The sequence below is a fragment of the Solanum tuberosum genome, unplaced genomic scaffold, assembly GCF_000226075.1.
Source record: "Solanum tuberosum cultivar DM 1-3 516 R44 unplaced genomic scaffold, SolTub_3.0 scf00309, whole genome shotgun sequence".
Taxonomy (NCBI): domain Eukaryota; kingdom Viridiplantae; phylum Streptophyta; class Magnoliopsida; order Solanales; family Solanaceae; genus Solanum; species Solanum tuberosum.
This window is the reverse complement of record NW_006239232.1, coordinates 334,789-344,679: the sequence shown is the minus strand read 5'-3', so window position 1 is coordinate 344,679 and position 9,891 is coordinate 334,789. Positions and strand designations below refer to the sequence as shown.

The 9,891-nt window shown below is 30.5% G+C and overlaps 1 protein-coding gene across 1 annotated transcript; it reads left to right on the top strand.

Moving 5' to 3' along the window:
• The first annotated feature begins 2,241 nt into the window (after positions 1–2,241).
• LOC102584218 (uncharacterized) lies at positions 2,242–3,131 on the top strand. The gene has a single exon (XM_006359823.2). The coding sequence runs from the start codon at positions 2,452–2,454 to the stop codon at positions 2,890–2,892; it is 441 nt and encodes a 146-aa protein (XP_006359885.1). The 5' UTR covers positions 2,242–2,451; the 3' UTR covers positions 2,893–3,131.
• Positions 3,132–9,891: the final 6,760 nt, after the last annotated feature.

The following is a 9,891-nucleotide window of genomic DNA, read 5'->3' as shown; positions in this document are numbered from 1 at the left end:
TACTCCTCCTTCCCTTTCAGTTATTTAGTAGTAATCCCTTCCTCTTAAATTAGTTGTCATTATTAATTTTACGGAAGTCGAGATATACTGATTTTAAGATATATTTTTATTATATTAATATGAAAAAAATTAATTTATATAATTTTAAATATTTTAATTTTAATTTTTGCGGCATGGATGAAAATAAGGTTTGTTTTTTGAAATTTTGTATGATAAAGAATATCATCAAAATTTAAAGGTAAATTTTACGAAATGGATTAGATCGATTTTAATTTATTGTATGGAACAGAATGTTGGTCAGTGAAAATATTTCATGTTCAGAAAAAACAAGTTGTGCATGATAATATTGAGATGGATGTCATACAAAAAGTGATCAAATAGGAATTTGAATATAAGAAGAAGGAAGTCACCTATGTAGATGAGAGAAGGGAAGGCCAATGCACAGTGTGATAGGTTAGGTATTGCGAATACGAAAAGAGGTAAAGATAGATCAAAAAATTATTAAAAAAAATATTTAAATTGAGCATGATATAACTTCAACTTATTGAAAATAAATATGATTTTAGATTTGACGATCTCAAATTGTGGTAAAGATTAGTTGATAAGGTTTGCTCGTAGTATGGAGGATCGGGGGTTTTGTCAGAGTACTAGCATTATATATTCATCTAGTTTAAGACTTTTGATATTCATTATCATACGTTATTATATTATTAATATTATTGTTCCTTGCATATATGTTCCAAATTGTTTTTTATTAGTTAATATTTTTTTTATTGCCATTTTTTCATTTCGTTACTCTTTGATTCTTTTACTTAAATAGAACATTTTCCAAAAATATCTCTCTATCATGAGGTCTCTTTTCTTATTGAAGAACCACTCCTACTTATTTTGTTATGCACAGTACTAACTAGAGCCGTCAAAAAGAGCTTAGCCCATGGGGCCGGCCCAACCCAACCTGTTATTGGGGTAGGATTGGGATAGTATTTTACAAGCCCGTTTAAAATCGGGGCTTATAAGCCCAATCCTTTTAGGCCCTTAGCCTTTGAGGCTTGATCGGGGCCGGCCCATGGGCCAAATTATTTAACTTTAATTAAAATAAATATTAAAAAAATAAGAATAAAAAACTAGAAACCTAAATAAGTGTTTGTGGAGTTTTTCTAAGGAGCTTACCTCATGAATTTCTTTATTATTTAGTTTTGAATATAAGACTTGGATAGTAGACACTATTTATATTATATGTGATAGAATGTTTTATGGCTTGAACAATTAATTAGTTTCTTGATTTCATTTAACAAAATACTTTAAGTAATTATGTATTGCTAACTAAAGTTTTAGTCAGAAGTGTTCTTTAGTTTACTAGTTTGTTTTTCAGATATTATTTACTTAAGAGATTATTATTTTTTTCTTTAAATATTTATTGCTAGATTTTATTTAGAATTATTGAAACAATGTTACCGTTTGTGTCATTGATTTGACATATTAAAAAAAAAAGGTCGGCCCGCCCCAGCCCTTGACCCTTCTGGGATTGGGCCGGATTGACCATTTTACAGCCCTTTGAAATGAAGGGCCGGCCCGCCCCAGCCCATCAAATTCTTTGGCCCGCGAGGCTTGGGCGGGGTAGGGTTGGGCTGACCCGTTTGACAGCTCTAGTACTAACAAAGTGACACAATGACTAAAATTTGCCTATATTTTATTATAATCTATTTTCATTTATATGTTACAATTCAAATTCTAAACTCAAATTCTAGTTTTTATCATAAAGTTGGACCTGAGATTTTCAATTTTTTTTTTTAAAAATAAAATCTATATATATAAAAATTACTTTTAAAATGTTATAATTCGTAATAAAAAAATATTTTTAAATATTTTTAAAAATATATATAAATATTATAATAAAACAAATTATTTAAATCTCAAAATTTAAAAGACATCACATAGATTAAGACACCGAAAATGTAATTTCTTCCCTTAACATTATTCAAGGAGCTTTTTGTTTTCCATTCGATGTTCGATAGTCACATCGAAGCCCAACTAAATCTGAATTCACGCCAGGAGGTCCATCTAGAAGTAAATCCCTCTCTAATAAAAACGATTCCATACTCCAAAAAAATAAAATTTAAAATCTCTTATTAAAAATAAAGAAATACTTATCGCGTCATCACGATTGTGATGTACCTAAGGGGTAGTTTTGCGTCAACCATGAGTCACATGGTATTAATATGCCGAGTGAAATACAGGTAAAGTTGCAACAGATATTAAATACACTCATCTCTCTCTCTCACTAATTTCCATTATTTCTTTATACTCACATTCAAAGCTAATTAATTGCATTTCATCCTCCAAATTCCAACCTATATTTCTCTCTCTATCTTTGTATCATTCTCCTTTAATGTAAATTACCATTTCTCAGCTCGATCCGATCCGATCCCTTTTTCACAAACAGACAAAAAAATGGAAGGGGCATCAACCCGAGTATACAGAGGATTAAAGGGTTACTGGAGAAGAAGAGGTTATCAGAAGTTGAATCGGAACAACCGGGTCGACTTACCAACAGAAGGTTCGACCCGAAAACGAAAGTTCTGGAAGATAAAGTTAACCCCCAAATTGAAGCTGAAAATCAATTTTAAACGATTCTCACTGAAGAAGCTTCTTATTGGGCTGCGTGATGCTTATGTGAATGCGATGCTGAGGATTGCGAATACTCGGGGATTCGGCGGCGATTACGGCGGCGGAATCGACGGATTTGGGATGCGGCGGGTTAAAGAGTACGATGAGAAAGTGCTGGTGGAGATCTATAAGTCTATGATAATTGCTCAGGGAAAAATAGGTCCTCGTGATGGTGCTGCTGCTACTGCCAAAATTGGACCTGAGATTAATGTAAACGGTAATTAATTAATTAATCATGAGATTTAATAGTAATAATTAACATTCAGTATTCATCTTCTTCCTTTGAGGTTCTATTACTTGATTTTAAAAAATGATGGCGGATCTTGCAGACCGGAAAAAATGTGTTGTAAATCGTAACGCTATGTTGCTCCAAATGATTTTGTCAGCTCTTCGATTAACTTGTACGCACCTCGAATAATTTTAGGATGAAATTTACAACCTGCCATCATAAACATGTTTATGTACTCCCTCCATTTCATTTTACGTATTTGTTTCATACTATTCTTCGTACACCCATTAAAATGACAATAGCCAATTAGAACTTTAAAGAATATTACAAATAAAATTATTTTAATTAAATATTTCTTAAGTAATATATTAAGTAGCAGAAATCAAACCGATCAATAACCGAATCGAAAAAATGTTATTGGGTTAATGGGTTTTAGTGGTTTTATAAAAAAATAATTGGGTTATCGGTTTGGTATCGGTGGTTATTGAGTAAAATTGATAACCCAATAAGACGATAGTAAGTTACTACTATATCCTTAATTTAACATAACTAGACAATATATCAATACTCTACCCTACGGTCTACACACTTCACACGTCATAGTATTTCTACTTCACAAATTCCATATTATGTTTTGGTTATAGCAAGTTATTGTAGCCTTTATACTACATCTACTTTTATTGATGCAATTTTTCATTATATTTTTTGTTTTACTACATCAAAACACTTACAGCTGATTTGCTTGTCTCACTGTATCGTGCCAAATTGTTAGAGAAGTGAGAAATCATATATTTATTTTATGAGCATTTTTTTATTGGGTAAAGCAAAAAACAAACCGTTAATGACCAAAAATCCATAAATCGAAAACCGATAAAGAATATCTTATTGGTTTAGCTTAATAAAAAACGAAAATCGATAAACCGAACTGATAATACATAAAACCGAACCAAAATCCGGATGCACACCTCTAAATTATTAAGTCAATCAAAATCAAATAATATCCCAAATTTAATCGGATTCCAATAAAACAGAATGAAAACCAAAAAAACAACTAAGATACATCTATCTATCTCTGGCATGATTATTTGTCAAATCCGTTTAATTAATAAGGATAAACCATGTACAACCTCTATTCTAGTTCTACCATATTATTGATCACGAAGATTGAGTTTAATTAAGCACTTTGCACGACGGTGTAAAATAAGCTAACATAATCAGATTATTTAAACATTAGTTATTGATATTCTACAATGAAAGAATATTTTTACGCTCTTAACGTGATTTAAAAAGAGTAGTCATTGAAATCAAAAGAGTAAATAAGAATAATTTGCTTAAATATGACAAGTAAAATAATCGAGAAAGTAATACATATATCAGTTACTTTCTTTATCTCAATTATCTATCATGATTAATTATTTTCAGTGGCGAAGCCAAAACTCTTTTTAAAAAGTAGAATAAGTGAGATTTGAACACACGAGCACTGCCTCATTTCAATCATCTAAAACCATTAGGCTACAATAGCTTGTTGAGTTAAGGATATACAAAATATGTTATTTAATCATTTCGTATATTATTTTACTTGTATATAAGATATTTTATTTCGACGAAGGGTGTCCAATTGGACACCTTGACCATCATGTAGCTACTCCACTGATTATTTCATCTCATTTTATTCTTAGTAAGTTATTGTTCTTTAAGTCTATAAACATCTTAATTAGAAGTGAGTCTTATAACAATAACAATGACGTATCAAATATAGTTTCCCAAGTAATCAAATATGAAAAAAAATTGTGTAGGTAAGTTTGTTCTTATCTTAGAAAAATAAAGAAGTTATTTTTTATAACTCGTAGCATAAACAATATGAAAGAAAATACTATTCAAATACTAATAAAATTAAAACTTATTTTTAATTCATATTTATTAAAAAAACGGATAAAAGAGAAACACGACATTATTTGAGAGCGAAAGATGAGAAGTGTACCATAAAAATTTGGCAAAATGTAGGGAATAATTCATGATGCGCCGTTACTTTAGGTAAAGCTATTGATTACTAATTGGTGGTAGAATTAATGGCATTAAAGCATTATATAAGTGGATCAATTATAGTGAAGCCATGGAATAATAAAATTCTATCTAGTGGGGAAAATAAAATTGTGTCTAAATTAAAAGAAGTAAACTTGCCTCTAAGATTCCATTGAGAATGATGGAAAGCAATAATACAAAATACATCATTGTCTAAGTTGACAAATTGGTAGTTCATAATGTTGGTTGGTGAGGATAAGGGCATGAACTTGATACTATTAGTTCAAAAAATAAAACAAATTATCCCTTCATCAAAGTAAGTTTCATCTTAACCTTGCTACCTCGAGATAAAATTTATGTACACTTTGTTCTTTCAAAATCTTACCTGGTAAGACTATATTGAGTATGTTATGTTTGTAAAATCGAGTAATTTAAATACAACAATTACAAATTAAAGTTGACCAAAGAATAAGTAGAAGAAATAAAAAGAGTATAAAACACAAGTACCCTGAATTATACCTGAAAATTCAACGACACACCGAAATTTAAATAGGGTCCTATTACTTTTTTTTTTTTTACCTCAGGATAACCTGCAGCCGCTACAACCTCTGTCACAGCCTCTGCCCTACGGGTGAGCACTTTGTGCGCACTGGGTAAACCCCCACTGTGTAATAGCCTGCAAACCACACAGGAAATGTAAACCGCACTAGGCAAGCCCTATGCGACAGGCTCAACTCAGAAGGCATTAAGGGGGAATCGATCCCGGGTCATCTGTGTGGATAACCACCTCCAAACCAACTGAGCCACCTATTACTTCTGAGCTCATTTATTTTATATTTTTGTGCTCGTTTATGGTGACGTGTCACCATAATGTTCACACGTGCCTCATAACAGTACAGAAATCTGGTAAAACACAGGCAAATACTGAAAGCAACATTTCATTCATCCCAAAACTAATAAGAGTTGATTTTTTATTTTTTTTCAAAAGTAAATTATGTTTGAATAGTATAATCCGTGATTTATAGTACTTATTTTGAAGTTTATAAATACATATATTTTGTTTTGGAAAAAAGGAATAATTTATATCATATTTTTCATCAAAAATTAGTTAGCATGTTTTATAAATTGAGAGTAAAATAGAACAATATAAAACAAGAAATATAGAGAGAGAGATGGCATTTTCTTATTTCTTCAAGTATATATGTCTTGTATCACATATTGTGTCTATTTATATACTATTACAAATTTACAATTAAGATATATAGTGTAAGCAAAATATTTTCGATATTTTTACTAGAGCTATCAATATGGGCTAGTCTATCCCATACGGAATAGCCTATACGAGCTTTGAAATTTGACGGATCAGGTTGGACTGACTCATTTTTTTTGTGGGCCAGAAAACAACTAACCTAATCCATCTGTATGTGGGCTACAAATCGTGTCAAGTCAGCCTACTTTTTAAAAAATATACTTTTAAAATATTTTTTTAGATGAAACTATAATTTTAAAATAATAACATAAATATTGACAAGATTATATTGCATGGTGTTAGGATACTACTTGCTAATCAAATCCACAAATAAAATAATCTTTATACTCCCTCCATCCCATTTTATGTGAGGTAGTTTGACTCGGCACAGAGTTTAAAAAAGAAATTAAGACTTTTAAAATTTGTGATCCAAAATGAATAATAGAAATTTGTGTAGCCGTAAATCATTTCATTAAGGGTAAAATAAATATTTTATAGATAATTGTTACTTAATATATAAATGTATCATTCTTTTTGGGACTGACTAAAAAGGAAAGTAACTCACATAAATTGGGACAAAGGGTGTAATACTTATTAAGTTGGACAAGATATATATACCATGGAACCAATTTCGAGTAGCAACAAGTGTTTAAATGTTTTCATGATGGATACAATTTTATACTTGGTGAGAACACATCCACCAATGCTATATTATTATTCTGATGATTCAATAGTAACAGGAATACTAAGTACATCATGTTTGATGATTCTAAATTTTAATATAACTTTTGAATAGACTTTGAGTTTGAACTTTCATTATTTTTTATACTATATTTTATTAGCCAACGGGCCGGCCCAACTCATATTACTCAAGCCCTATAAATCAGCATGCTTATCTGGACCGAGCTAAAAGGCATTTTTCTTAAAGGCAAAAGGGTCTGGTAGACCCTTATACTTGATTTAACGCCACCTAAGGCCAGTCAATGGTCAAAGGGGCTTTAAATTTCTATTTTATTTGAGTTGAAGTGTCCAATTGAAACTTTGTGGAGTAGAAGGGTCCAATTTACAATCCGAGTCAAGTATAAAGGTTAACCAGACCCTTTTGCCGAGTAATTTCCCTGGATAGTCACCCATGTTTGGGAAATTACCTTGAAATATCACTTATGTTTGTTTTAGTACCACAATATCACCCAACTTTACCTCTTTTCCTCAAAATATACTTACACAAAAAAATATTATCTCTCTCCTAATAGGATGCCATGTCACATTATTCCTTTTTCATTATTAACTTTTTTTTAAAAAAAAATTAGACAACCCATATTACCTTGTAAAAAAAATAAAATACATAGCCCAAAAATTTCTACCCTAGTTCTAGGGGATTAGGCGGCAAATCCAAATATGAGCTCCTCCGATTCTTCAAGAAAATATGTGGCTTCCTCCGATTTTTCAAGCGAGATAATGTTTTTATATGGGCACTAATGGGCAATGGCAACTTTTTGTTGAGTTCGGAGTCAAAAGTGCAACTTTTTTTCTTTAAAAAACAAAACGGCACATCAAAAAAAAATTACCAAAAGGGTAAAATCGCTCCTGACGAAGCGATTTTGTTCTAACAAAAATTGACGCCGCTCCGCTAAAAGAAATAAAAATCGCTGTCGATTTTCATAAAAAAATAGTTTTTCTTTAAAATTGCTGCTATAACAGCGTTTTTATATTAAAAAAAATAAAAGCAAAATCGATGCTATAGCAGCGATTTTGTTTAAGAAATTATTTAAAAAATAAATAATAAAATCCTACCCTTGCAGAGAATTTAATAAAAAAAAAATTAAAAATAAAACTGAAGCCAGCGATTTTCATAAAAAGTTTTTTTTTAAAAAAAATCTTTACCCTTTCAGCGATTTAAATGAAAATTAAAACTGAAAATCGCTGCGTCGGCAGCGATTTTTTCTTTAAAAAACTTGTTTTTTTTTGTTAAATGGCTGTCGCCGGAATTTTATGTAATTTAAAACTTGTTCTTTATGTTTTTTTTTAATTCCTTAACAAAAAATCGCTGCTATAGCAGCGATTTTAAAGAAATAATGGTTTTTTTTTTTTGAAAAATCACTGTCAAATGCAGCGATTTTTATTTCTTTTAACGGAATGACGTCAATTTTTGTCAGAAGAAAATCGATCCATCAAGAGGGATTTTGCCCTTTTGGTTAATTTTTTTTTTGATGTGCCCTTTTTGTTTTTTGAAGGAAAAAAATGGCCCTTTTAGCTTTGGACTCCCTTTTTGTTGATATTTTAATTCATTAGAGTAATAAGGTAACTATATTGTCAAACTACAAAGGATATAATGTTTTTTAAAGAATTTTAAAAAATGTTAATAATAAAAAAGGAATTAAAAAAATGTTAATAATAAAAAAAGAATAATGTGACATGGCATCCTATTAGGAGAGAGATAAAAAAAAATTTGTCAAGTATATTTTGAGGAAAAGAGGTAAAGTTGGGTGATATTATAGTTCTAAAACAAACATAAGTGATATTCCTAAGTAATTTCCCAAACATGGGTGACTATCTAGGGAAATTACTCCCCTTTTGCCTTTCTTAAATAAACTCCAAATTTTTTAGCCCAATCCAGTTAAATCACATATTAGACCAGGCCAGCTCAACGAGCCTAGCTCATAGTGACGACTCTAATTTGTTCTCTTATTTTTATCTTTCTAGGAGCCTGAATTATAGTTTTTTGGAATTATCTAATTAAAAGTAGGTAGCTTCTAAAAAGAAAGAATATTTAAAAAAAAATAAAAAATACTTCAAAATAGAATCTAAAGAAGTTTTTTCAAGTTGTTTTGAAGATTGGATACCACTTTATTGGTCACCAGAATCCGATTCTATAATGGGCCTTAAATTAGCCTACTGTGCACTTTTTTCACTCTTTTGTTCCTTCCTTAATACCTTTATATTGGCTGTGGGCTGACTTCCTTCTAAAGTAAAAAGTAAAAGTATACAAAGCCTAAAATGTTTTATGTTTTATTTTAGGGTAATTATAGAAATTCCAATAGTTTAGGAGTTAATCACTTAGATTCATGTTAGTTTGTAAATTGTAATATTACGAGTCTTATCAGAATTTTAACTTCGGATATATGTATTTGGCGTGTTTAGATACGTCAAAATACATGTATCTCGAATATCATGGGTCAAAACTAGGTATAATTTCTTCTTGATACAATGTATCCAAGTGAATTCACATGTATCTGACTCTCTTATCTGGTATCCCAAATACATGTATCTAGTGTGATTTGTATGTATTCGTGGATCTCGCTCGCTTCCCTCCTATCTCGCTCACCTCTCACCTTCTCTCGCCTCACTCCCTATTTTAGTTTATCTGGTAGCAGAAATACATGTATCTAGATGTATCTGACTTGAAATTTGGTATGAAATTATAAATTAGTGAAATAATATGTAATTATTTCGAACTATAGGAAAAACTAATAAATATCATAAAAATATTCGTCCTTTATTTAATTTAAGGATATGGATCAACTAACGAGCATTGTGCACATATATGAATTATGGGAACTACCACTTAAGTTATAGTTGAAGCAACAATGCTATCAAAATTTACCAAGGTTTTATTTTCTTATCTAATTTGACTCAATTACTATATAAATTGAAATTTACTTTTTATCTATTATCCTAGCAACTCAAAGACACCAATTCCCCCCCCCCCCCACTGCGAAGTGTA

Bases quoted from the DNA above. Each gene is read 5' to 3' on its own strand.
- LOC102584218 (XM_006359823.2), top strand. From the start codon at position 2,452: ATGGAAGGGGCATCAACCCGAGTATACAGAGGATTAAAGGGTTACTGG.